The sequence below is a fragment of the Heloderma suspectum genome, chromosome 2 (genome assembly GCF_057233095.1).
Source record: "Heloderma suspectum isolate Gila_16-S chromosome 2, 16-S_ref, whole genome shotgun sequence".
Classification (NCBI taxonomy): Eukaryota; Metazoa; Chordata; class Lepidosauria; order Squamata; family Helodermatidae; genus Heloderma; species Heloderma suspectum.
In genome coordinates, this window is record NC_139459.1 from 169,646,989 (window position 1) to 169,674,677 (window position 27,689).

General features: G+C 49.5%; 2 protein-coding genes and 1 long non-coding RNA gene across 4 annotated transcripts in view; 2 read left to right on the forward strand and 1 right to left on the reverse strand.

The window, feature by feature from the left end:
- DNMT1 (DNA methyltransferase 1) overlaps positions 1-11,849 on the forward strand; it is a 48,356-nt gene extending 36,507 nt beyond the window's left edge. The window contains exons 24-34 of the mRNA XM_084835908.1: positions 481-571; positions 1,340-1,474; positions 2,088-2,370; positions 2,623-2,764; positions 4,716-4,882; positions 6,123-6,300; positions 7,028-7,223; positions 8,257-8,420; positions 8,965-9,081; positions 10,269-10,359; positions 11,327-11,849. Of these exons, the coding sequence (XP_084692034.1) occupies positions 481-571; positions 1,340-1,474; positions 2,088-2,370; positions 2,623-2,764; positions 4,716-4,882; positions 6,123-6,300; positions 7,028-7,223; positions 8,257-8,420; positions 8,965-9,081; positions 10,269-10,359; positions 11,327-11,364 (1,602 nt within the window). The 3' untranslated portion in view covers positions 11,365-11,849. The remainder of the gene's footprint in view (positions 1-480; positions 572-1,339; positions 1,475-2,087; positions 2,371-2,622; positions 2,765-4,715; positions 4,883-6,122; positions 6,301-7,027; positions 7,224-8,256; positions 8,421-8,964; positions 9,082-10,268; positions 10,360-11,326) is intronic.
- Positions 11,850-18,060: 6,211 nt separating this feature from the next.
- LOC146353187 (uncharacterized) lies at positions 18,061-19,427 on the reverse strand. Its single transcript, XR_014788008.1, has 2 exons — positions 19,345-19,427; positions 18,061-18,622 (listed from the first exon to the last, which is right to left on the reverse strand). It is a non-coding gene; the product is annotated as an uncharacterized LOC146353187 (long non-coding RNA).
- Positions 19,428-19,509: 82 nt separating this feature from the next.
- On the forward strand, positions 19,510-27,500 carry EIF3G (eukaryotic translation initiation factor 3 subunit G). Of its 2 annotated transcripts, none has more exons than XM_084835910.1 (11): positions 19,510-19,632; positions 21,522-21,568; positions 23,011-23,248; positions 23,343-23,431; positions 23,908-23,967; positions 24,919-25,023; positions 25,305-25,494; positions 25,617-25,724; positions 25,913-26,049; positions 26,202-26,308; positions 27,400-27,500. In XM_084835910.1, the coding sequence occupies exons 3-11, from the start codon at positions 23,047-23,049 to the stop codon at positions 27,413-27,415; spliced, it is 1,014 nt and encodes a 337-aa protein (XP_084692036.1). In that variant the 5' UTR covers positions 19,510-19,632; positions 21,522-21,568; positions 23,011-23,046; the 3' UTR covers positions 27,416-27,500. The 2 variants fall into 2 exon arrangements, with proteins under 2 accessions (XP_084692036.1, XP_084692035.1); XM_084835909.1 differs by having other exon boundaries at positions 23,102-23,248.
- Positions 27,501-27,689: the final 189 nt, after the last annotated feature.

The following is a 27,689-nucleotide window of genomic DNA, read 5'->3' on the forward strand; positions in this document are numbered from 1 at the left end:
GAAGCTGACGTATACCGAGTCAGACCGTCGGTCCATCTAGCCCAATATTGTCGACACAGACTGGCAGCCATGGCTCTCTGAGGATTCCAGACAGGGTTTGTTCCCAGCTCTGCTTGGGGGATACCGAGGATTGAACCTGAGACCTTCTGCATGCAAAGAAGGAGCTCTGCTACTGAGATGCGGCCCTTCCCCTGTTCCTTCCTGTTCATTTCAGTGGGGCTTGCGTAGGAGAAATTCCCGGGGGGTTGTGCCCCTTGGTTTGGATTTGTCTGCCACCCTTAATGGCACCCAAAATCCACTGTCTGAGGCTTAAAATTCCTGCCTTCCAATGCTGACCATGCTTCCCACTAGTGTCCTCAGAAGCCCAAGGAACTTCCAGAACTGGGTGTTTGTGTGTTTTGGTCTGGACTAGTTTGGAGGCAAAGAGTGTTTTGTGTGTGCATTTTGTTCTTATGAATGTATGTATGTTTTTTTTTCCAGGCATATAATGCAAAAACAAAGAGCTTTGAAGACCCCCCTTATCATGCCCGTAGCTCTGGAAATAAAGGAAAGGGGAAAGGGAAAGGGAAAGGTGGGTGCTTAATTGTTGGGTAACTACCACCATCGCTCCAGTGTTTGAGCCCAGCACTCTCGATCTTGGAGAGGGAGAAAGCAAAGGCATATAAGTGCCACTCTTCAGAAAAACCAGAATTCTGCACCAGGTTAATTAATACCTAAGACTGGATGCATACCCACGATGGCACAGCCCTGAGGTTGCAGAGTGGACTGTCCCATTTCAGACTGTGGGGGTGGAATCCCTTTTTTTAGTGCTTTTCTGCATGAAAAGCTCCCTGGAAGTACAAAACTAGCAGAGCTGGAAGAGTGTTCAGCTAGCAGCTTTTACCCTGCTGCGCTCACTTTGAATTTGCGGGGAGTTCTTTTTAACAGCAGGGAACATTTTAAAAAAGGCACTGCCCCCCAGACCACCACCACTTGCCACCTGAAATGGTGGAATCCACTCTACCATCTCGTTCTGCTGTGAAGCCCAAGTCTGACCTAGGGGAAAGAATAGTTGTGAGTTACAAGAAAAGAACGGAAATGGTGATAGGCATGCTTCCAGCTCTGCACTGGGGATGGGAGGGGGGACGTATAGCATCCAGCTCCCTGCAGAAAGCTAGCTGTGGGCCTCACAATGTCCTTTTCGTGCTACTTGTAAATCTCCCCGTACACGGCACTGCACCACTTTTTACTTAGCCCTTAAAGTGTCTTTAAACGTCCTGGCATGGTTATGGATCAGAATGGTAGCTCTGTCACTGCCCTGTAAAGACACAACCCCCCTGCCCTGTTTTTGCTGCCGCAGGTAAAAGCAAAGGGAAATCTTCAGGAGCATCTGAGCAGAGTGAGCTTGAAGCTGCTGAGATGAAGCCGCCAAAGTTGCGCAGCTTGGACGTCTTCTCGGGCTGTGGAGGCTTGTCGGAAGGGTTCCACCAAGCAGGCACGGCCATCCGGAAAAACTTTTTGAGCGGGCGGGAAGTGCAGGATTAGCAGCTGTTCTGTATCTGTGCTAGCCAAGATGATGGAGCCAGTAGTAGTTTCAGCTCTGTCCTGGGGGGCAGAGCCTCTTTCAGCCCGAGGACCGAATTCCATTTCTGAGACACTCTTGGGGGCTGCATTCCAGTGGTGGGAGGGGCCAGGCCAGAATAGTAAAACTACCAGCATGTTTTATCTCAAAGCTTTTGCTTCCAGTAGCTAAAGCTCAGGAGGGGCACTTCAGCCTTTTAGAATGGGGGAAAAGCTGGGAAGCCACCAAATGATCGATGGTTGGGAGAAGGGGGGTGAAGCCAGGGAAAGGGGGTGGGGATTTCTGGGGAACCCTCAGGAAGGCCAGATGGGGAGGGCTGCATTTGGCCCCTTGGCCTGAGGTTCTACACCCGGCCCCTTGGCCTGAGGTTCTACATCCGGCCCCTTGGCCTGAGGTTCTACATCCCTGGTTTATGGGATGAGAGGAATCTTTTTAATCCCCCTTGGTTTTAGAAATGAGGCACCTAGTGTAAAATCCTTTCCTCCTCCTCCTCCTCCTCCTTTTTGGTTTCTTTTCCCAACATCAGAAGTCACAGAAACTCTGTGGGCCATCGAGATGTGGGAACCAGCTGCTCAGGCCTTCCGCCTCAACAACCCCGGCACCACGGTGTTCACAGAGGACTGCAACGTCCTGCTGAAGCTGGTGATGTCTGGCGAGAAGACCAATTCTCTAGGCCAGAAGCTGCCCCAGAAGGGCGATGTGGAGATGCTGTGCGGCGGGCCGCCTTGCCAAGGCTTCAGCGGGATGAACCGCTTCAATTCCCGCACTTACTCAAAGTTCAAGAACTCCCTGGTGGTCTCCTTCCTGAGGTGACTGCACTTAATGCTCAGACCTGGTTGACTCTCTAAGCCAGCTTCCCCTAACCAGGTGCCTTTCCAAATGTGTTGGATTATGACTCCTGTCATGCCGAGCCAGCATGATGGTAGTCGTAGTCTGACACATTTGGAAAGGCACCTGGTTGGGGAAGGTTATCCTAGAGCCCTTGAGGAAACCTGTCTGCTGTTGGGGGGAGAGAGCACACACAGCTGACCCCCCCCCCCATGACTCTTCTTGTTCTCCAGCTACTGCGACTACTACAGGCCGAGGTTCTTCCTGCTTGAGAATGTGAGGAACTTTGTCTCATTCAAGCGCTCCATGGTGTTAAAGCTCACCCTGCGGTGCCTTGTCCGGATGGGATACCAGTGCACTTTTGGGGTGCTGCAGGTATGGCAGTCAGGTGGGCGGACACAATGAGCAAGTGTGTTCTGTCACAGGCCCCTTGTGAGGGGAAAGGCGCCTCTAGATTTGGAACTGAACCAAAGTGTCACAAGAACAGAGAGTTCCAAGGTTATCTTGCTGAGCTTCTTCCCTTTGTTCCCCTCCCCCCAGTACAGTGACCATTGGGTAGCACAAATGGCTTTATAGAGGATTTAGACAAATTCCTGGAGGCCTATAAATTTATCATTGACTATTAGCTATAATAGCTAGAAACAGACCTCTCTGTACAGGAGCAGTATGCTCAATTATCAGAGGCAGCTGGGGATAAAGAGAAGATGTCTCTCTTATGTCCTGCTCTTGTACTTTCCAGGGGCATCAAGCTAATCTCTGTTGAACAACATTGGTCTGATCAAGCAAAGTTGTTCAATTCTGTTATTTCCTTCTCCCCTTTTTGGTGGGGAGGTGTCAAGGGCTCCTTGGAGGCCTCTCTCAGTCTAATCCAGTAGCCAAGTCCAGACACAGACAAAGGGATTCTTTTCAAAGCTTTATTCCTCTTTTACAACTTAACAATTCTACTGTTAGCAACTAGATATGAGCAGCAGAGTACCTATGCCCTAAGTTGGAACACTTGGTCCCCGTCTGAAAGGGAATCACTGGCAGACCCTAAACTTATGGGCTAGGGAGAGTCCCTCCCCTTTTCCCTGATCTTGGATCTTCTGGGCGCAACCGTTGTTTGCGCGCCAACCAGGCACTACGCCTCCTTTCCGCGCCCTCCATTTGGCGCTGCTCCCTGCGTCGGCGTCACGCATCCAGCAAGTCTGCTTCCCGCGCTCTGTCACTCCCAGGACTGCTATCTAAGCTAGGAATGCCGGTGGGAGGAATCTCTGTCAGCTGTTGGCCCTGGGAAAGATGAGCGTGCTCCTCTCCCAGGAGCGGCTCCTCTTCCTCAGAATCAGAACTACTCTGGGATTCTATGGGCTCAGTGTCCACCCTGACATCAGGCTAGAAATTTGCATGGAAATTCCTCCTTCCATCAAACTTGGCTTAGAGCGCAATCCTATGCATGTTTAGATGGGGAAAAGCCCTACAATTCCCAACATTCCTCAACCAGCCATGCTGACTGGGGAATGCTGGGAGTTATAGGACTTTTTCCTTCTAAACATGCATAGGGTTGCGCCTTCCGTTGAAGGTAGCAGCCCTTATGGCCAACTCGGCTCTTCTTTCCTGAGTGGCACAGTTACCTGCTTTACTAGGTCTTGTATATGGAGCCCCAAAGTTCAGGATGCCTTTATTTATTTCCATCTTTAGATTTGAATTGGTTTCCAGGTGGTAAACTGACACCAAGAGTAGCTCTTAACAAACTTTATTCAGTGCTGTAAGAATATACAATGAATTCAAAATGAGAATTGCCTGGGTTTTTTTTAAGAAAACCCCCACTAAGCTTTTGTGGTTGTTCCTCAAGGCGAGCAAGGGGAGACATGATAGAGGTGTACCAAATTATGCGCAGTGTGGAGAAAGTGGATAGCATACTAGAACCTGTCATATTGCTAGGACCCAGGGCTATTCAATGAAGTGGAGTGTTGGGAGATTCAGGACAGATGAATGGTAGAAGTCCTTCACTCAGCGCATACTTAAACTGTAGAATTTGCTGTCACAAGATGTACTGCTGGCCACCAACTTGGATTGCCTGTAAGGGCGGTTAGAGGCATTCTTGGAGGAATAAGGCTATCAGTGGCTGCTAGCCAGGGGTGGTCTGCCTCTGTAGATGAGTTGCTGAGGACCAGCCAGTGTGGGAGGGTGCTACTGCTCTCTTGTCCTACTTGTGGGCTTTCCATTGGGGCTTCTGGTTGGCCACCGTGCAAACAGACTGCTGGCCTAAATAGGCCTTTTTTCTGATCCTGCGCGGCTCTGCTTGTGTTCTGAACTCCTGTGTGTCCCATCTTCTCCCTCCTCCTAGGCTGGCCAGTATGGTGTGGCCCAGACGCGCAGGAGAGCCATTGTGCTGGCTGCAGCTCCTGGAGAGAAGCTCCCCATGTTCCCTGAACCCCTGCACGTCTTTGCTCCCCGGGTCTGCCAGCTCAGTGTGGCAGTGGATGATAAGAAGTTCGTTAGCAATATCACAAGGTAATGGCTACCTCCCAAATTTTAGCTGCCACTGATTTCATGCTGGGCTAGCCTGGGCTGGGGTCTTCGAAGACAAGTCATGGATGACCCTGAACCCCCAACTTGTGACACTGGCCATCCATTCTACCAGCCATTGTTTGATATAAAGCTACAATCCTAAACTTCCTTCTGCATCAACATGCATAGGATCACACTGGACATCGATTATTTTGGTCTCTTGCCTAAACTGCCTGGTTTTGCTTTGCATATAAGCTCCTTTGTATCTCTCACATTTCTCGTCACACTTGCAATGCATGCTCTGAGCTGATTCACACATTGCAAATGAACACTTGTATCTGAGTCCCGCTCTACTTGTGAGTCCTGTGGACTGAGAGAAGAGGCATCCTTCCACCAGGGTCCAGCACAAGTGTGGAGCGGGCAGGGGAGGCTCACAGGAGTCACCTTACCTACTTCTTGCCCTGCCCCACACAGAGCAGGAGTCGTCGCCCCACTGCCACCCTTACCTCTTCCTGTCCAACAGCCATAATGCTATCCTTATTCTGGGAGTATCTGCTTTTCCTTTGGTAGGCAAGTCACTGTTCCCAGAGTAATGCGGCAATCCTGTGGTCCATGGGAGGGAATCCCAGGGTCCATGAGATATGTTGGATCTCTTTCCGGTGGGAGAAAGAGGGGTCCACCCTTGTAGGAGGAAATCCGTATTCTGAACACACAAACCCCACAGCCACCACGGAAACCTCTGCTTCTCTGTTGCAGATGGGGGAAAGGAAGTGAGCCAGGCAGCATGTTGGGAGAGGATCCACAGCTCTCCCAGTCCCCAGACACACACCACCCCAAACCAGCTGCAGACCTATGCCTGCCCTGGAGCTGCTATAGATTTATTTCCTCCCATTGAAAACAATAGGAGGAGGGATTTTGTTTTAGATGCTGGGGGTGGGGGGCACACGCACAAAAAGGTCACTCCTCATTCCTACCCTCCTGGCATAAGTAAGGCAGGGCTTTGGATTCTTGGAACCTCCAACATTAGAGCTCCTCCCTGCCACGAGAAAGATCTGTACTGCTTTTTTATTACTTGGTGGAAGCAGGATTGGGGCTTGGAACTGACAGTTTCTTAGCTCATGATTCATTTCCCAGGGCTGCTCCTGAGATAGGGTCCCTGTATGGCGGGGTCTCATCCTGCTTGAGAAGGGGAAGGTCCAGGCAGGAGTCATGCAGTGAGCTCGCTTCTTTTGATGTGCTCTAGGACCTATTCGGGCCCTTTCCGAACCATCACTGTCCGAGACACCATGTCTGACCTTCCCGAGATCAGGAACGGGGCATCAGCACTTGAAATCTCCTATAATGGGGAGCCGCAGTCCTGGTTCCAGAGGCAAATCCGAGGCTCTCAGTATCAGCCCATCCTCAGGGATCATATCTGTAAGGTAAAGAAGCACTTTCTATCTTTCCCCGTGTTATCTCATGAGGGGATGAGGTTTATTATTGTAAAGCATCAAAGCTAGGGCTTCCTAGAAAGTCAGGCTGAGAGAGCTGGCTTTCTAAAGTAAAATCCAGTGGCTTCCATATCACCCCATGAGAAAAGAACAGTTTCTAGTCCTTATGATATTGGAGGAAAATATAGGTGCAGATCTTCTTTGAAATCTTGTGGAAAACTCAGGGTAGGGTGGCAAAAGCAAGGAGTCTCTGGGTGGGACTTACAAGAATTGGGTCTTTGGACACTTGGCACAATTGAACAGTCCCTCTATGACTCCAGTGTCTGCCTTGCCAAATGCTGTGTGTGTGACACCTTTCCTACCTTAATTGTTGACAAAAATTGGAGGAGACACTTCCAGATGCTCCCCTTCAGATCGACAGGATCAGGAGGAGCATTAGGCAGCTTCCATTTCCCCCAGAACTACTGCCAGACCTCTCATGCTGTCATCTGCCCCATCCCAGCCCTACACACACTCCGCATGGCAGTTCTACTGCCTCCATAGAGCCGTTCCAAAGTGCCACTTCGGAAAACACCACCTCAAGCATGAGGGCAGTACCCTTTATAGCGGCAGCCTGAGCAGGTATTCTTACTGGTAGCGGGCGGCCTTCAGTTTGATCCTGCCTGGGGTGGGTGGTGCCGGTGGGTGCTGAGGATAACCCTGGGCTTTGTCTCACTAGGATATGAGTGCACTGGTAGCCGCTCGGATGAGACACATTCCATTGGCCCCAGGCTCAGACTGGCGCGACCTGCCCAACTTTGAAGTGCGCCTCTCAGACGGCACCACCACCCGCAAACTGCGCTACACCCACCACGACAAGAAGAATGGGCGAAGCAACACAGGAGCCCTGCGGGGCGTCTGCTCCTGCGCTGAAGGTACGTGATGCGGGCTTGCTGGGCGGAGGGGGCTGTTGTGGCAAGTCACCCAGAGGATGCTCTGTCTCGCCCAGTTCCCTCAAGCCTAGCAATGTCAGTGCTTTCAGGATCTTTTCATCCGGTCTGCTGCCTCAGATGTCATACCTGTTTGTTAAACTTCTAAATGTCTATCCCAGATGGTTCTCAAGGTGGCTAATGACAACAGTACAAACACTACAGAGCCAGTGTGGTGTAGTGATTAGAGTATTGAACTGGGACTCGGGAGGTCTGGGTTCTAGTCCCCACTTGGCCATGAAGCTCACTGGGTAACTTTGGGCCAGTCACTGGCTGTCAACCTATCCTACCTCAGAGGGTTGGTGTGAGAATAAAATGGAGAGGAAGAGGATCATGTATGCTGCCTTGGGCTCCTTGGAGGAAAAAAGCAGAATAAAAATAACAAATAATAAATGCAAAATTAAAAAAAAACACATAAACATGGGTAGGGAATATAGCAAGAAAAGCAATTTTTAAAAAATCTGAAACACCTGCCTTTTAACCAGCTAGCTCAGGGGTGCATAACCCGCTCCTCCTAATGGCCTTAGATGCAACCCCCATGGGTGTCCTGACCTGCACTGCTGCTGAATCCCCCTCCCAATTTCCTGCCCACCCATTTTTCAGCTCTTTTACTTCCATTTTTCTCTCTCAACCCAACGCTTCTGTCATTGCTGCTTCGCCCAATCCCCAGTGATCCTGCTGCCTTGAGCAGCATTTTCTTGGTGGAAAGGCGGGGTGCAAATCAAATCAATACATTCGTCATACCTGATGTCACCTGGCAATTCTGTGGGAGTCTTCAATGCTTTTTTTTTTTTTTTAAGAAAAAGGATCAAGATGGTTTTTTCGATTAGAGTAGTGGTTTGCCTAGGATGGAACAATCCTTGCCCCCTTCAGTTTTGTAGCGGGAGGTGTTTCCCCATCCTAGTATCCCTGTTCCTGCTTCATTCCAAGCCACCCACACATTCAGTGAAGGTTGTCTGAACTCCATTCTCCCTTCTAGGCAAGCAATGTGACCCTGCAGACCGGCAGTTCAACACCCTGATCCCTTGGTGCCTGCCCCACACGGGCAACCGGCACAATCACTGGGCTGGCTTGTATGGACGGTTAGAATGGGATGGATTCTTCAGCACGACAGTCACCAACCCTGAGCCCATGGGGAAACAGGTGAGGGGATCACAGGACAGTGGGATAAGCCCCCTGTGCGTCATCCGCTCCTTTGTGGTCAGTTATGTTACCTGCTAACCTGTTTTCTGGGGCTAGGAGCAGGGCTTTCTCAGTTACGGCCCCTCCAGGCTTATGGGGCACCTTGCCCATGGAAACCAGCTCTGGCCAACATTGGGAATACTGAGGAAACAGGAAAAGGCCTTTCTTCTTAATGGAGCTTTGGGCTTCTCTCTGCTGTTTCAGTCAGTCACAGTGCCACCAATGACGCCTTTCGCATAGTTTTGTTCCTCTGGGTTATAAAACGTTTCCTCATTTTTATATGGTATGAACCACGTTGGATTTCTTCCTCTCTCTTTTTTCTTTTTTGAAAGAAAAATGTTAAGTAAGTTGTGTGGTGGAGCAGAAGGTATAATGTCGCTGGGGTGGGTGAGTAGCTCTTCCGACTTGAGGGAGGAACATATTCCTAGCCCGAGAGATGGCAGTCGGTTGGGCCCACTGGTGGGAGAGGCGGCTTGTCAGTGACTCTTGTTCCCCTCTTTTGTAGGGCCGTGTGCTTCATCCCGAGCAGCACCGGGTGGTGAGCGTGCGGGAGTGCGCGCGGTCCCAGGGATTCCCCGATACCTACAGACTGTTTGGAAATGTGCTCGACAAGCACCGACAGGTAGGTTGCTGCAGGGCCTCCTTGCAGGCGACATGTATGTATCAGGTGTTCTGGGACAGCTTTTTTAATGCATTAGGCTGCAATCCTATATATCCACATACCTGGGAGTAAGCCCTATTGCATTAAGTGGGACTTACCTCTGAGTAGACATGGGTAGGATTGTACCGTTAGAGGCAGACCACACCCTTACCGTGCAGCTCCAGTTCAAGAGCCCTTAACGCAGCTTTTAAAAGAAGTGATGGTGCCCAGCAAAGACAACCTTCCCCTGTAGCATTGACCTCCTATTTTGAGCATGCTTTGCTGCTAGTTTTCATTTTACTTAGTTGCTTGAAATCCAGTGCTGGAACGTAAACCTGCTCTGATTTTAAAAATAAACAAAGGGGCTGAGAACAATACAACTAACTGTCTTCCCTCCATCGCTACTTCTTTTAAAAAGAGGATTCAAGGTTATCAAAATTACGATTGCTAGAACCAAGTTATAAAATCTTATGGAACATCTAAGGTTTGCAGATACTCCCAGCGTAGTAGATATCTTACCTGGGTTGTTGAGTAAATCAAGAAGGACTCCAGATGATAGTAGCCATTCTTTAGCAGAACACTACAAACAGATTCCCTCATCAGGGGAAGGAGCACGAGTGGCAGACACAGTAGTTTGCTATCTATTATATCTATGAAATGTGAGCGTAGACCGAAATGGCTTTCCACTATGACGATTGTATCCAGTGTTAGTCTAAGTGAAGTCCCATTAATTTCAGTGGATTTACTTTAAGTAGGACTAGCATTGGATACAACCCTGAGATTCCTGCTTTTGACCTAGTGCAAGGAAAACCGTATTGGTGGAAAAAGAGCGCTGAGCTGGCCAGCTGTTCGTGCACACTCAGCCACGAGAATTAGGGGACACTTGCTGAAATACATTTTGTACTCTGAAAGAACTGGCTGCTAAACCAACGACAGACTTGTGTTCGCAGATTTGCCAGGGCTGTGATGCAATGGACTAAAAGTATGAAGCGGGGAAGCTTCTTGCCCTCCTTGGGTCCAGCTTCATCCATAGTGCAGATTGAGGCCGCATCACCCCCTTTTGGTGGCCCTGCCATAGTAATGCTTAGCAGTGTGCGGTTCAATGCATTTCTGGCTTGCCAATAGTGTGTGTCAGCTATTCCCCGCCCACCAGCCCTGTTTCTTTGCAGGTGGGTAACGCAGTGCCTCCTCCTCTGGCAAAAGCCATCGGTCTAGAGATCAAATCGTGTGTGTTGGCCAAAATGAAAGAGGATGCTACAGGTACGTTATGGGGTGTCAGCAACCGTATTTTAAAGGGGACATCTGAGCTCTGCATTCCAACTGCTCTAGCAAAGGGTTGACATCTTGCTCCTCCTGTGTGAAGCAAGTAATTTGACAGCATGCCTTCTTTGTGCGTGTAGCAATACCTGCTTGGCTTGTTTGGATTGGGGTTGGAGCGTCTTTGAGCTGGCCAGTAATTCTCCCGTTACCTTCACTGGCTAGGCCAGTTGCTACGCCACTGCATGCTGGGAGGTCAGCCTTGCCCCTCCTCCTTGCTTTCCCCTGCCTCACTGTGCCCTCTTGCAGGAGTGTTGAACCTCTTTCTGCCCAAGGGCCAAGTTCCATTTCAGAGAAGCTCTCATTGGCTGCTTCTCAGTGGTGGGTGGAGCCAAAGGCAAAGTGGGTGGGGCCAAACATACCAGCCTGTTTTAGCTTCAAGCTCTTACTACCAGTGGCTAAGCCTTAGGGGAGGCATTTCAACCTTTTAGAATGGGGCGGGGAGTGGACCATGCCAAAGACAGAAAACCACCAAACAATTGGGGGGGCGGGGGGGCAGGGAAGGGTGTGTGGCCATATGGGGAACCCCTGGGGGCCGGACTTGGGACCCCAGGTGGGGCTGAGCTTCTGCCGCCTGCCCTATAGTGAGTCCTGTAGATAGGATTGCCAGCTGCCCCTTTGCCTAGCAGCCTCCTCTCTCCTGGGCGGACACACTGGTTTCCCTCTGCAATGCCTCCAGGGCTCTAGAAGGCACACAGAATTCCACAGAGTAGGGGGTGCCCCACTGTGCTGTCCCTAGGGAATGTGTGGGAGGGGATATTTCCCCCAACCCTGAAGAGAATTATGGGTTGCCCTTGTTTGCTCAGTAGTCCATATGCTTGTTGGACATCCCCACATGCACATTAGTGTTAGAGACGAACATGTCCACCTTCTGGAATTTATACCTCTGGTCCGTTTTGTTCCTCTGTAGATACCATCAGACGGGAAAAGATGGACACTTCCAATTAATTTGTAATTGCCCATCTCCTGCTGCACCTCGGTTCCAGCACCTGAACACCCAAACATGCACTGATAATTTTTTTAATTTTCTTCTTTTTTCTGGTTTATTTTCTTACTTCTGGACACGCTGAAAATTGGAGGTTTTTGTTTGTTTGGCAGCGACTGGGATTATTTTGTGTGTTCTCTCTCTGTCTCTGTCTCTCTCTCTCCCCCACTCTCTCCAAGCCTGTATTTGTGAGCAATGTTTGTCTACTTGGCTGACATTCTGAAGCTGTATCGATGTTCCAAATAACCATTCTCAAGTGATCAACTGTGCAGTGCCCTGCCACTTCATGCGTGTATGTATGTGTGTGTGTTTTGCGGGGGTGGGGGGGATGTTTTTATTATACATTGTACTGAAAATTAATCAACCACTTTGTACAAGTGGAAATTAATACTTTATGTAGTTTTTATATGTTGTAATATTTCTTCAAATAAATCTCTCCGATAAATTATGCGAAGGGCCATCCCTGACTTTCTCCAGATGATCCATCCCCACCCCAATTACCTCTGGTTTGGGTAATGTGTGAACTAGCATTCTTGTGCCTAGACCCTAAAGACCTGAGGTCTAGGCACAAGAATGCTAGTTCACACAGACATGCCAACTCCTTGACTACTCAGTACCTGTTCTGTTGGTGGCAGTGGTGACCCAAAACAGAACTGAACAGAACCCAGTTGTACTGGCAGCTGGCTTTTAAATGGTATCGGTGAGAACATTACATCAGTGAAAACTTTGCTTTGTCGATCTAGGGTCCCTTTTTTTGTTGTTAGAAAGGTATTGGGGGTAATACCTTTTTGTTGTTTTGCGCAACAGCCTGCGCAAAAGGGATGCTCCAGATTGTCCAGGTGAGCGGTTGCGTGATGACTCCAGATAACTGCAGTTAAGGAGCCACTGTGTGAGACAACGTGACTTCTCTCTCTGCCAATTCATATGTGGTAACTTGCAGCCAAAGCACAGATAGTTGCATGTAACATTACCCAGACTGTTTTCAATGAAAAGCGCCATGAGAAGCTGTGTGTTTGGTCTGAAGGTGAGGACTGGGGTGCTTTGGGCTGCATTAATAGAAACATAGCTTCCAAATCCTGGGAAGTACCAGTTCCCCTCCACTGGTTAGGCCTCATCTGGAGTACTGTGTCCAGTTCTGGGCACCACACTTTAAGAAGGATGCAGACAAGCTGGAGAGGGTTCAGAGGAGGGCAGCAAAGATGATCAGGGGACTGGAAACAAAGCCCTATGAGGAGAGACTGAAAGAACTGGCCATGTTTAGCCTTGAGAAGAGAAGACTGAGGGGAGATATGATAGCACTCTTCAAGTACTTGAAAGGTCGTCACAGAAAGGAAGGCCAGGATCTCTTCTCGATCATCCCAGAGAGCAGGACACGGAATCATGGGCTCAATAGACAGGAAGCCAGATTCCGGCTGAACATCAGGAGAAACTTCCTGGCTGTTAGAGCAATACGGCAATGGAACCCATTACCTGGGGAGGTGGTGGGCTCTCCCACACCGGAGGCATTCAAGACAAGGCTGGACAGCCATCTGTCAGGGGATGCTCTGACTTGGATTCCTGCATTGAGCAGGGGGTCGGACTTGATGACCTTGTAGGCCCCTTCCAACCCTACTGTTCTATGATTCTAATCCTTTCCTCTCTTGTTTGTTTCATGTTTGAAGTCACGTGCCTCTGCTACTCTTCCACCTGCCAAGGAAAAAGATACACTGACTGGGTGGAAAAGCTATTGGAGGGTGTTGCAATGCTGTGCAGGAAAAACAGGCAGGTCCACCTGCTGACTCCTCATTCCCAATTGCTGCCTCCCGTGGTTGCTCTTTGTTTAAAAAAGAACAACCCACTCCCATCCCCTGGCACACAATTGCAGCTGTCATAACCGCAGGCAAGTCACAATTTGATGCTGCATATACACATTCTTTGTGGGTTTTGTGCCTTCCTACATAAGGGATCGTGCAGGGGGATACCACAGACCAGCCTTCCCCAACCTGGCAGCCTCCAGATGTGTTGGACCACAATTCCCATCATTCCCGGCCAACATGGTCCATGAACAATGGCCATGCTGCCTCAGAACAACTGGAGTTGCAGTCCAACACAGCTGGACGGTGCCAGGTTGAGGAAGCCTGCCACAGACCCTTCCAGTGCTGTAACAGGATATTCGACAGCCATCTTCTCCCAACATCCTCTCATCTGTGAGGAGGGGAGGGAAGAGGAAGAACTTCCTACTCTGTTCTGTATTCACCACTAGAAAGTGAGGAGCAAGAGTTATTTTGCCCTCTTGCTTGAAGCACATCTCGAACTTCCATTTCTCTCCCAAAAATCTTTTAACTAAATATTATTTTTTGGCCAACATCTGTAATCCCAGGTGTGGCCAACATTTCTACTCCCAGGAGCTAATCTAGAATCCAGACAGAATCTTGGGGGCTGTAGCAAATTATCCCCCCACCCCCTCAATCACAGAGGTCTGGGTGCTTTGTAACTATTAAAGAATCAATTATCAAAGCTGCCCATTGCCTAGCGAGAAGGGATTCATAGGTATAGTGAATATGGGTTCAGTTGATATAAATCATCAGTTGGGTGGGGGTGGGGGGAGAGACTGAGAAAAGGATGCATCACACCCTCAAGACACAAATGGCAAAGGTCTTTTGCTTTTCCAGGCTATGTGTGAGAACAATTAATCTTTATATGAAATGGGCATTTTTGTTCTGACAAGTGAAATGGGGCCTTTTTTTATGTTCAAAGGTTTAGTACTGTATTGGGTACACATTTAGTAGCTGCCATTGTTTTAGCTATAGGGGAGATGTGCTACTTACCTGGAAATGTGGAAAGGATTGCAGCTTTATCGCATTTTTACCATGCCCGTTTCCCAAGGAGCTTGGAGGTGGCACAGAGTTTTCCCTACCCACCATTCCCTCATTATTTACTTATTTGTGATATTTATATAACACTAAATATAATAACATCGCTAAACCGTTCACATATAAATATTAAAATTGCATTTAAAATACAATATTAAAAATGCAACATTAGAAACAATTTCAATTACAATAAAAGCAATACAAGGAGAGTAAGATGGAACAGCCCCTTCATGGATCACTGCCTTGTTGTGGCGAAGGGGCTTGCGTAACTCAGTGAAGCCATAAGCTATGCCGTGCAGGGCCACCCAAGACGGACAGGTCATAGTGGAGAGTTCTGACAAAATGTGGTCCACTGGAGAAGGAAATGGCAACCCACTCCAGTATTCTTGCCAAGAAAACCCCATGGAACGTATCACAAGGCTAAAAGAGATGACGCCGGAAGATGAGCCCCTCAGGTCGGAAGGTGTCCAATATGCTACTAGGGAAGAGCAGAGGGTATTTCCAAGTAGCGCCAGAAAGAGTGAAGCGGCTGGGCCAAAGCCGAAAGGACACTCAGCTGTGGCTCAGATCATGAGCTTCTTGTTGCAAAATTTTGGCTTAAATTGAAGAGCGTAGGGAAAACAACTAAACCATTCAGGTATGACCTAAATCATATCCCTTATGAATATACAGTGGACATGAGGAATAGATTTAAGGGATTAGACCTGATAGAGTGCCTGAGGAGCTATGGACGGAGGTCCGTAACTTTGTTCAGGAGGCAGCAAGGAAATCCATCCCAAAGAAAAAGAAATGCAAGAAAGCAAAGTGGCTGTCTGATGAGGCTTTACAGGTAGCTGAGAAAAGAAGGGAAGCGAAAAGCAAGGGAGAAAGGGGAAGATACATCAAACTGAATGCAGAGTTCCAGGGAACAGCAAGGAGAGACAAGAAGGCCTTCTTAAATGAACAATGCAAAGAAATCGAGGAAGACAACAGAATGGGAAAGACTAGAGATCTTTTCAAGAAAATCGGAGATCTCAAGGGAACGTTTTGTGCAAAGACGGGCATGATAAAGGACAAAGAAGGCAGGGACCTAACAGAAGCAGATGAGATTAAGAAGAGGTGGAAAGAATACACAGAAGAACTATACAGGAAAGATCTGAATGTCCCTGATAGCCATGATAGTGCGGTCACAGAACTTGAGCCGCACATCCTAGAGAGTGAAGTCAAGTGGGCCTTAGGAAGCATTACTAACAACAAAGCTGGCGGAGATGACAGTATTCCAGCTGAGCTATTTAAAATCCTAAAAGATGATGCTGTTAAAGTGCTGCGCTCAATATGCCAACCAATTTGGAACACTCAACAGTGGCCACAAGACTGGAAAAGGTCAGTTTACATTCCAATTCCAAAGAAGGGCAATGCCAAAGAGTGTTCAAACTACCGTACAAATGTGCTCATTTCACATGCCAGCAAGGTTATGCTCCAAATCCTACAAGCTAGGCTTCAGCAGTATGTGAACTGAGAACTACCGGAAGTACAAGCTGGGTTTCGAAGAGGCAGAGGAACTAGAGAGCAAATCGCCAACATTCGCTGCATCATGGAGAAAGCAAGAGAATTCCAGAAAAACGTCTATTTCTGCTTCATTGACTACGCTAAAGCCTTGGATTGTGTGGATCACAACAAACTCTGGCAAATTCTTAAAGAGATGGGAGTACCAGACCACCTTACCTGTCTCCTGAGAAACCTGTACGAGGGTCAAGAAGCAACAGTAAGAACCAGACATGGAACAACCGATTGGTTCAAAATTGGGAAAGGAGTACGACAAGGCTGCATATTGTCACCCTGCTTATTTAACTTATATGCAGAGTACATCATGAGAAACGCCGGGTTGGATGAATCACAGGTCGGAATTAAGATTGCCAGGAGAATTATCAACAACCTCAGATACGCAGACGTTACCACCCTAATGGCAGAAAGTGAAGAGGAGCTAAAGAGCCTCTTGTTGAGGGTGAAAGTGGAGAGTGCAAAAGCTGGTTTGAAACTCAACATTAAAAAAACTAAGATCATGGCATCTGGCCCCATCACTTCCTGGCATATAGAAGGGGAAGAAATGGAAGCAGTGACAGATTTTACTTTCTTGGGCTCCAAGATCACTGCAGATGGTGACTGGAGCCATGAAATTAAAAGACACTTGCTCCTTGGGAGGAAAGCTATGGCAAACCTAGACAGTATAGTAAGAAGCAGACACATCACGTTGCCGACAAAGGTTCGTATAATCAAAGCTATGGTTTTCCCAGTAGCAACATACGGCTGTGAGAGCTGGACTATAAGGAAGGTTGAGTGCCGAAGAATCGATGCTTTCGAACTGTGGTGCTGGAGAAGACTCTTAGAGTCCCCTGGACTGCAAGGAGGTCAAATCAGTCAATCCTAAAGGAAATCAACCCTGACTGCTCATTGGAAGGACAGATAGTAAAGCTGAAGCTCAAATATTTTGGCCACCTAATGCGAAGAGAAAACTCCCTGGAAAAGACCCTGATGCTGGGAAAGATCGAAGGCAAAAGGAGAAGGGGATGGCAGAGGATGAGATGGCTAGATAGCATCACCAATGCAGTGAATATGAATTTGAGCACACTCCAGGAGAGAGGAGAGGACAGGAAGGCCTGGTGTGCTATGGTCCATGGGGTCACGAAGAGTCGGACACGACTTAACGACTGAACAACAACAACAAAGATGGAATGGTATGATTAATTAGAACTGGGGGAAAGCCTGGGTGAACATGCTTTTTCAGGAGGCATTTGAAGGGTGCCACATTTTCTGCTTCCTGAACCGCACGAGGGAGGGTTTTCCAAAGGGTGGGCACCACTACCGAGAAGGCCCCCCCATTGCATGGCGACATTCCATTAATTTTGGAATGACCAGCAAGACCACCTCTGACGATCTCAAATGTCAGTTTGGGAAATAAAAGGGAAGGCAGTCTGCTAGATATCCTGGTCCCAAGTTGTTTAGGGCTTTGTATGACAGTAGTATAACTTTGTACATGGTGTGGTAGCTAACAGGCAACCTGTGAGATCAGGTTCCCAACCTTTTTGCATCACTGGGCACATCTGGAATTTGCCACAGGCACTTTTACAAAATGGCTGCCCATGTGTGTGCGGGGTGGGGGGGGCGGTTGTCCTTTCATAAAATGGCTGCCATGGTGGATACGGCTGGTCACAAAATGCTTGTTTCCCAGAAGGCAAACTGGTGAGACTAAAAAAATGGTAACTTGCCCAAGAAACTAATGACAAAGCAAAGGTGGGGTCTGAGCTCTGAAACACAAAACCATTGTTTTCAACCCATCCAAAGACAGTACTGGAGGGCAGCATTTGCTTTGCAGCCTACCTGCCACTCTCCAGGTTAAAAACAAAATTAATTTTGAAAAATCTTAAAATAAAAACCAGGAGAGGCAGGGAACCTGGGTGGGCACCAAGAGCGGTGTCTGTGGGCACACTTACCCACGGGCACCACATTAGGCTAAGAAATGGTGACTTGTACAAGTGAGCTTCAAGGCTAAGGAGACATGTGCACCCAGCTCTCCCCAGGCCAGGTCCAGTACTTAAGTGTACCCTTAAAAAGATTATGTTTACAGCTGAATGCTCTGCAGCGTTAGTCATGCCTAATGCAATTATTGGCATGTCTAACTTTGCATGGAATGGACTGTGATTGTGATTATTGTTAACAGTCACCATTCTACAGAAAGCATGTACTCAAGGCAACTTAAAGAAAAGAATAAAGCACTTTAAGGTTTTCCCCTAAGAGGTAGCTGTTGGTCTTTTGCAGCAAAAACGAATCTTGTGGCACTTTAAAGACAGACAAATTTATTACAGCGTAAGATTTTGTCAATTTGAGTACACTTCATCAGATGCAAATTAAGGCTAAAATTCTATATACAGGTCCTCAGGAATCTGTTCCATTGAGTTGAATGGTACTTGTTGTTGTTCAGTCGTTCAGTCATGTCCGACTCTTCGTGACCCCATGGACCATAGCACGCCAAGCCTTCATGTCCTGCACTCTCTCCCGGAGTGTGCTCAAGTTCATATTCATTGCATCGGTGATGCTATCTAGCCATCTCATCCTCTGCCGTCCCCTTCTCCTTTTGCCTTCCATCTTTCCCAGCATCAGGGTCTTTTCCAGGGAGTTTTCTCTTCGCATTAGGTGGCCAAAATATTTGAGCTTCAGCTTTACTATCTGTCCTTCCAATGAGCAGTCAGGGTTGATTTCCTTTAGGATGGATGATTTGACCTCCTTGCAGTCCAGGGGACTCGTAAGAGTCTTCTCCAGCACCACAGTTCGAAAGCATCGATTCTTCTGCACTCAGCCTTCCTTATAGTCCAGCTCTCACAGCCATACATTACTACTGGGAAAACCATAGCTTTGATTAGACGGACCTTTGTCGTAAATTTGCATTAGACCAGACCCCATATAAGAATCAAATGCAAAATGCGAACAAGTAACACATGTTTGTGAAGGGGTGTATCAAATATACTTAATCAGGGAGCCAAGATTAGACTGAGACCCGGCCTGATCTCCATATGACTGGCTGGAGAATGCTGGGAGTTGTAGGACTTTTTTCTGGCTAAACATGCATAGCATTGCACCTTAAATTTGCCTGAATCAATTTATACTGCTTGCAGAATTGGTTGCCCACACCCAGCTGTATTTTTAGGGACGCCATGTGAAAAGCATTGTCTGTGATCTGAGAGGCATACTGCAACTAAGCAGGGGCTCTCACTGGGCATGTAAGAGTGCAATCCTATGCATGTTTAGACACAAAAAAAGCCCTATGATTCCGAGCATGCCCCAGCCGGGTTGCAGGACTTCTTTCTGTCTAAACATGCATACGATTGCGCCCTAAGAAAATCAGAGTGGACTGTAGCCCTCCAGACTGCAAGTGGTGCTGCAATTTTTTTTAAAATACAGCTTTGTAACCCCCCCACCCCCCACCCCCGCAAATAGAAAACTAATACATCAGGGGGAAAGGTTCCTAACTCTCCCGTTTTCTACTTTTAGGGAGGCTTTTTTTTTTTTAACATAGAGGAGCGTTCAAATCCTTCTGACACACCCCCCCGCGCTAACCAGAGTCTGAGGTGGTATAGCCCACTCCACTTCCTTGGGCTCCCTCATGGCATGTGCGTAGACCTCTTCTCCCAGGAGGCACCGAGGCGAGGCTGTCGCGGACGCCGCCGGGGTTGAGCCGCGTCAGTCGCACCGACTACATCTCCCAGGGTGCCTCGCGTCCACGGAGGCCCTCGGCTTTGCGTCGCGCTCTTGGGCTCGCGGCTTCCTGCCTGCGCTCGAGGCCCGCGTCTTCCTGCTCGCGTTGCTGCTCGTGCCGCGGGCAGCGATGCCGACCGGCGACTACGAGTGAGTGGGGGGGGGGAGTCGGGAGGGGCGGCCGGGGAGGCCCTGTGGGGGCAGAAGGCGCTCGCCGGGGAGAGGGGGCCGCGTGTCGACCCCTGGGCGCAAGGGAGGAAGCCCGGGGGATCGTAGGGGGGGTGGGGGGCGCGAAGAAACGTGCCGCGTGTGTGTAAATGTGTAAGCGTATATGTATAATGTATATGCACCCACACACACAAGGAGAATGGGCTTCATCCAGACGTAGCCATACTCAAGAGTAGACCCATTGAAATCAATAGAACGTACGTTAATCATAACTAGCTTGACATCCATGGATTTCAGAGGTCTTAATATGCCTCAGTCTGGATCCAGCCATATATATCGATATATATATATATATATGTATATATGGGTGTGTGTCCATGCACGCATAGCTATAGCGGTGGGATTCTAACCCACGCCGGAGAATTTAGGCCTCTGACTCGTCCTGGGCGAGTGTTAAACACGCAAGCCAAGAGGCACGGCCTTGCTCTCGCTAGGACGTGGTAAACGTGCGACTGGGCTGTACCGCTTCACCTGACAGATGGGAGAAGGGGGCTCACCTGCCGGAGTGCTTCTCTGTACCACCGAAACAAAGAGACAAGCCGCCACATCTAAGGATGGATGTCAAGGAGGAAGGGTCCGTGCTAGTTTTTCCTGTGTGCGGGGAGGAGCTTTCAGTTGTATCAGCCCCCGCTTGTAGGCTGATGTGGTACAGCCCAGACATAGTGTTATTATCACAGTGTGAACTAGGCTTCTAGAGTATATTGAGCGTTTGGGCAGGACAGGAAGAGGAGCCTTTGGAAGGTGTGATGGAGCTGTTGGAATGGGAAGTGAATGTTTTGGCCAGGAGAGGAAAATTAGTTGATGGTTTGAGTAGATCGGGGGCTGCGGGAGGGGGGATTTCAAAGGAATTTTGGGGAGTAGAGTATATGGGTGGAGTGGGAAGGAAGGTGAAGCTATTAGCTTGGTCGACGTCTTTTCTGGTGGGGTACCTCCTGTGCCTTTTATATATGACATGTCCAGCCTTTTAAACTGCTCCAGCTTGTCTCTCCCCACCTCTACCCTGGAGATCCAGGTTTCCCTTTCTACAGAAGGGGAGAGGTGAGAAAAATGGCAGCTCCAGCTTGGAGACATGGAGAGTGAGGTGCTTTAGTTGGGGGGGAGGGTATTGGGAGGTTGCCTTGAGGAGGGGTAGGCTGGACAATGGAGAGAGCTTTGGGAATATGGAGCGTTGGGGTGTGGCTTTGGGATGGCTTGAGTGTGCCAGGAAGGAAAGTGTCAGTCTTTTAGGGGCAGAACTCCTGGGTCTTGGCCTCGAAGGTTGAGGGGATGGGGATCCTCCAGCCGGCAGACCTGATAAGGCCCGTGCAGGTTCCCCATCTAGCCTGGCAGCTTTTTCCGTGACCCCAGCCCCTCTGCCACGGAGGGAGAAGCTAGACAGCTGCGAGAGCCTTAGCCTTGAGGGTTGTAGCCAGCTGGCAGGTGCGGACTCTTTCCATTTGGTGTGAGGAGGAAGCAGGAGAGGAGAGAAAAGAGCAGCTGTTGATCAAAAGGGAAGTTTTAGTGTTGGAATTCTTGGAATAGCGTTCAAAGGTGGAGTTAGCATTATGGGTGGCATATGGAGTGTGGGTGGGGGAGGTGTTCTTTCTTTGCTATCTTGAAGGAGCCCGTGTGCATTTCAGTGGAAATAAGTGAGATGGAATGGGGAGTGTAAAGTGTACTGGTGAGGGTCACAGACTGCTTTTATTGCTGGCAATAGGTAGGAAGATATCGGGAGAACAGCTGCTGGAATTAGAGGATCAGTGAAAGACACACAATCTGTTTATGGCAACTGAGAGCAGACACTTACCTTGATGTCTCAATCTCTGTTTCAGCTCCAAGCCCAGTTGGGCAGACCAAGTGGAAGAAGAAGGAGATGATGGTGAGGCATTTCATGTGCAGTTGAATTAGATGTGCACTAAGCCAAAAGTGGGCCTGTCCCTCTGGGGCTTCATCCAGGGCAGACCTCCACCCTATCTGGAGTGGGTTTTGCCTTGCAGAAACTCTCTAGAGGGTACATTTGGGGATGCCGCTCAGCCCTTGGCCAGGAACAATGTCAAGAAAACTCCCATTGGCATTAATGTCCTTTGGAGGCCTGACTTTTTCATCCAGGAATGTCAGTTGTAAAACACTTTTTACCAACCCTTGCATCAGAGGTTCTGTCTCCCTGCGAGCCTCCACTGCTCTTTGCTACAGCAGATGGGTACCTACAATCAACACATCACATCCCCAACTAGCTTCTAGTACTTGAGACTATGCCCCAGCTAGCCTCTGCTTTTTCACTGCCTAACCCATCTGGGTGCTCTCAGACGAGTTTGTGGTGCCATCCAAAGGTGGGCAGCTTTACTCCCCCATCACCTGACTGAACCCCTCTTGCCTCTCAGTCTGGCTTCCCTACCCTTCCTGTTGCACTCTGGGAAATCACAGTGCACTCTGCTTTACCAGAGCAATCTGACCCAAACAAAGTGTTGGAAAGAGTGGGAGAGAGTAGGAAGCCAAACAAGGAAACCAGAAATAATAGTTTAAGAGGGGGCCATTTGACTGAAATTGGGTTATCACTTTTGTCAGGGTTTGGGCAACAGTATTTTCTTTCCTGGGGAGCCAGATTGAGAGGCAGTGTGGTCCAGTGAATGGTGCCGGATTTGGATTTTGGGAAACAATTGTTCAAAATTCAGTTTGGCCATGGACCAAATTATTTTGCCCAAGCCCACCCAGACATAACTTTCTGTGATGGAAATCTATTTACTTGTGTCTCATTTTCCCACCATGGAAATAATTTCGCAGCGTTATTAAGGAAAGATTTCAGCACATCGCAAGCAGGGGCCCATGGCAAAATGTATAATTGCACCCGCAGCACCTGACAGTTGTGTACAGACTTAATATCTAGACTCTCATAAGTTGCCTGACTGTAGATTACTGTAGACCCTTTTTGCCTTCTTCCTTGCGGTGGGAGCAAGAGCTGCTCCTAGACAGCAGTGGGGAAATTCAGCATTTTGGCATAGTTGTGATTGGGCAGTGGTGCATGCTCCTCTCCACCGTCACCACCAAAATGCACACGTGAATGTGTGCATACGCACACGCTGGCAGTAAAGCAAAAGTTACTGCCTTTGTCATTCGTTGCAAATGTAGAGGTTTCCACTCCAGACAATGAGATGAATTTCTTTACACTTCTGTATCTCTGTGCTCTCAATATTCCCAAGATCCTGGAAGCTCACGTGCCCATGTTTTGGTTTTTAATAAACTTCTACATTTCTCTGTACCTAGGGAATCTCTCAAGTGTTCATCTTATTTTGGGGTGACCCCGTTTCACTTCCACACTGATAGGCAATTGACCATCCGAATTTGCGATGATGGAGGGTGATGATCACCTTTGTGGGAATGCTGCAACTGACTGCCTGGTGCTTCCCCAACACAGATAAATGCATCACCAGTGATCTACTCAAGGACATCCCCCTGAGCGGGGTGCTGAGCGGGAGCGGAGGTGGAGCCGAAAATGGAGTTGGAGGTGGGAGCGGGAGCGGAGGCGTTAGTGTAACAATCGAGCCGGAGCTTGTGAAAGGAGGTGAGTGCTGGACTGGTTTCTCAAGAAGGAGCTGAGCACCCGGTGTGTCGGCGACACAGAAAGAACTTCATAGTTTCCCTTGCTTCTTTCGCAGAACCCCTCCCGTCTCCCAAAGAGATTGTGAATGGAAACATTAAAACGGTGACTGAATACAGAGAGGAGGAGGATGGCCGTAAGGTGAAGGTGAGTGGAGGCCTGGGATCCAGCCATGTCTCTTCTCCACCCCCACCCCAATTCGCAGGGCGGCTCCATGTTAACCCCTTGTTGTATTGTGGTGCTCTGAGGGATCAGGCCCATCTTCGCATCCAGTCGCCTTTCATTGGTAGAGTGTGGAGTTTCAGCTCCCTGGACGCCCTATTTTTGGATTGGGCTGGGGCAGAACTAGTTTTCCATGCCACAGAACCGTGTCCTGGCTTGAAGGTCCTGCCCCTGCTGGGCTTTTTCCTCCATCCTTTCCTAGCATTCATATTCTGCAGACACAGGGAGGGAAGCCTTTCCGTACAGGTTGGTCATTACTTAAGCATGGCAGCCCTGCAGCTAGAAACAAGCAAGCAATTCCTATCTGCAGAATTATTGTTATGATCCTGGGGGATCCCCCCCTTTCCTCTACTGCAAATTCTTCCCTGGGCACAGTGTGACATGTGACTGTTCTCTGGCAGATCATCCGCACCTTTCGTATCGAGACTCGGAAGGCCTCCAAGGCTGTGGCCAGGCGAAAGGTGAGTCATTGGGGCGGGGGGGTGAAGCTTTGCCCTTGGATCGTCCTCCTGGACCACTAGGCATGCAGGGACCCTCTCTAGTGACACTCCCCCTCCCCCTTCAAATCTGAACTGATGGTACTGTGGCACGAGCTTCCTGGAAGCCAGAAGTTCATCATTTGAACTCAAACCAGTACTCCAGTCATGGGCAAATGGGTTCCTCAAGAACTAGAGCCAGGGAGTTGTTCTGGCTTGGCTACGGATTGGTATATGAGGCTCATCCTTGCCAGTACCCATTGAAGGGAAGGCCCCGCACCGGTTATGTTCTTTGTATTGTCTGTGTACATACACACACACACTCTGACTCTTAAAATGTGTTACTGCAGTGTCCACCTTCCATTAAATGCTCTGTGAACCCAGCCTCCAGATCTGCACTGTGTGGGCCAAGCGCTGCTTTTGAGCGAAGATAGCAGTTTGCATGTGTTCTTCACCATTGTCTGTCCTCTTCTTATAGCCTCGGGTATTGAAAGGATGCAGATGCTAACCAGCGGCTCCATTCATTTCATGCGTAAACAATTCAGATGGTTGCAGTGCTAACTCCAGGATTTGGGGGGCTCTTGGGCATGGCATCTTCAGTGCGGGGCCCTAGCGTGGGTGGGGTAGGACATGCAAAGTGAATATTCTCTTTGGCTGCATCTGATCTTCTTGGACACCCTATTGTGCAGAAATGGAAGTACTGTTAGGGCGATGGGCCCTCTACTGGTCTTGGGGCCCTGGCAAATGCCTGTCCTTGCCACCCGCTGGAGCTGGCCCTGAACACTTGCTTGAAATTGACTTAGCGTGTTTGGCCCAGATTAGCCTGGCTACTGCTGTGCCATAAGACCCCTAAGCTACAGTACCTTCCTCCCACGCTTTTCAGGGTCACAGATGAGGTCAAAAGAGTTCACCTAATTCTTTTGTTCTTCTCCTCAGAACTGGAAGAAATTTGGCAACTCGGAGTTCGACGCTCCTGGCCCAAACGTGGCCACTACCACTGTGAGCGATGATGTCTTCATGACTTTCATCACCAGCAAGGAGGTGAGTGGCAGTCTGCAGAAAAGTGGGGGTGGGCTAGTTTGTGGGGGGAGGATAAGAAGGCCTGAGGACGGGCGGGTGGGTTAGTCCGTGGCTGACACCTCCCTTTTGCACGGTGGTGCAGAGGGCCGACTCCGCTGCCCGTGCCTCTTTGCAGTCGGGCACACTCCAAGATAAGGCCGACCGGGCACATTTGGCGGGGGCGTGGTGACTGGACGCCCTGTGCGTGGTGGGGACAAGCAGGCTCTCGGTCCAGTCACGCACCCCCTCGTCCCTTTTGCCAGGACTTGAACTGCCAAGAGGAGGAGGACCCCATGAACAAGCTGAAAGGGCAGAAGATTGTGTCATGCCGGATCTGCAAGGGGGATCACTGGACCACTCGCTGCCCTTACAAGGACACCCTGGGGCCCATGCAGAAGGAGCTGGCGGAGCAGCTGGGGCTCTCCACCGGGGAGAAGGAAAAGCTGCCCGGAGGTGATGGCAGGGGATATGGGGGAGCCCGCTCCCACGTCTCGCTCGTGGGTTGCTCCATCCCGGGGGTAGGGGCAGGAAGGCTGTACTCTGGCCTCCGCTAAAACTGCACCTTGTTTCCGCAGAACCGGAACCTGTTCAAGCCCAGCAGAGCAAGACCGGGAAGTACGTCCCGCCCAGCCTGAGAGACGGAGCCAGCCGCAGAGGGGAGTCCATGCAGCCGAACCGCAGAGGTGGGTGGCCTGCGAGGGGAGCTGTGCCTGCTGTGCCCAGGCAGAGCAGGAGCTCCTGGCACGCGTGTGGCTTCTGGTGCTGGGCTCGTCTGGGCCTGCTTGGAAGGCATCTTGACTGGCCCGTGTCTTCCAATTCTCACCACCCTGAGCCTGCAATCTTCTTTCTGTCTTTCCACCCCTGTCGTTAGCTGATGACAACGCCACCATTCGTGTCACCAATCTGTCTGAGGACACGCGAGAGACTGACCTGCAGGAGCTCTTCCGTCCCTTTGGGTCCATATCCCGCATATACTTGGCCAAGGACAAAACCACTGGCCAGTCCAAGGTGAGGAAAAGGGACTGATGGTCAGGGTGGGTGGGCTGTATTGGGGGCGTGCGGGCTGGGGAAAGCACAAGTGCTGGAAGACGTTCTCGCCACAAGCCAGATTCCCACCTTTCTCATTCCTGCTTTCCACCTTTGCTGCTGCTCCCTTTCAGGGATTTGCCTTCATCAGCTTCCACCGCCGGGAAGATGCTGCCAGGGCCATTGCAGGGGTGTCTGGTTTTGGCTATGATCACCTGATCCTGAACGTGGAATGGGCCAAGTAAGTAGGGCTCTGATGCTGCAGGCAATGCGCACGCATGCGCCGTGTCCAGCCCTGGAATGTTTCTGGGAGAAACCAGAGGCAGGTTATTAGATGCCTACGGTCATCCCCAATCAGACCATAAGATGGCAGTGCTCTTGCATCGTGGAGAATATGGGGTGGAGTATTTCACCCATGCCAGCTCTGTACCCATCAAGGGGAACAGAATTCTCTGAGTTAAAATCCCAAATTCTGCCATTCAAATGTCAGTTTCTTGCACATACTTTAGGCTCAGTCTTCACTGGGGTGGTAAACCTATATCTGGGCTGTACCATTTCAAACTGCAGGTGAGGGGTCACGTTATGGAGTGCCCCTTTGGGGAGAAGCCATTCCTTCACACGTTCCTAGTATTTCAGGGAAAGGGGCTAGGCTAGAACCCTTCTCCCTGGCATGCCAGTTTTCTGTATGTGGGACTTCCTTTTTGCATGGAGGAACGTTCAGTTGCATGAACGTCTTTGTGTTGTCCGAAGGGGTACAGCCCGAGACAGATATATCATCTTAGTGAAAAATAAGCCTCAGTTTTTGCTGCAGAATTCAGCCTTCTTGGAATTTGAAGGCAGCGGTAAAACGAGAGACTTGAGGCGCCTAGGGCAAGGCACCACCGTGGGCCCCTTTAACGTGGAAGAGGCGGAGCTCGCAACCCCAGAGTTTCCTCGTGCTGCCTCTGACAGCGCTGGATGCTCCAAGCATAGTGGGACTGGCAGCGCTGTTGTTTTGGCCAGCCTGCAGCTGATCTTTGGACCCTGGGGAAATCTCCAGAGTTGCCATTGTTTGGGCCCAACCGCGTTCGGCATTGAAAAGAAGAGCAACAGGCACCTAAGGGCCGTGTCGGGGTGGAGGGCAGTAAATCCAATTTCTGAGTCCTTGGCAGAAGCTGCCCCTACATCTTCAGGCTTTCTCCACAAACATAAGGCCTAGAAACAGCTTTACTCTTAAATTTGAGAAGCAAATTCTCTAGTTTCTGCATTGGGTGCTAAAGCTTCACCCATACAAGTTACTCGTTCCACCTGCCTGTTAGGATACTAATGGCTCCTTTCTTTCTCCCCCCACAGACCTTCCACCAACTGAGACTTGCTGCCCTGCATTTGTCTTTGGAAATTGCCCAGTTCTTAACTGGAGATAGTACTCTCAAATAAAGGTTCATTCCACCCTCTCCTGTGGCGTGTCTCACTCCCATACGCAAAACAGCCTTGTCCCTGGCAGAGTCTCCCAGTCTTACCTTCAAGACACTCTGCTCCCTTTTACTGAGTGGCCTTGTTTCTCCACCCTTGGGAAGCACAGGCCTTCTGCTGTGTCTTTGATTTATCTGCTTTGCTTTATATTCTAATGCGTAATACCCTCT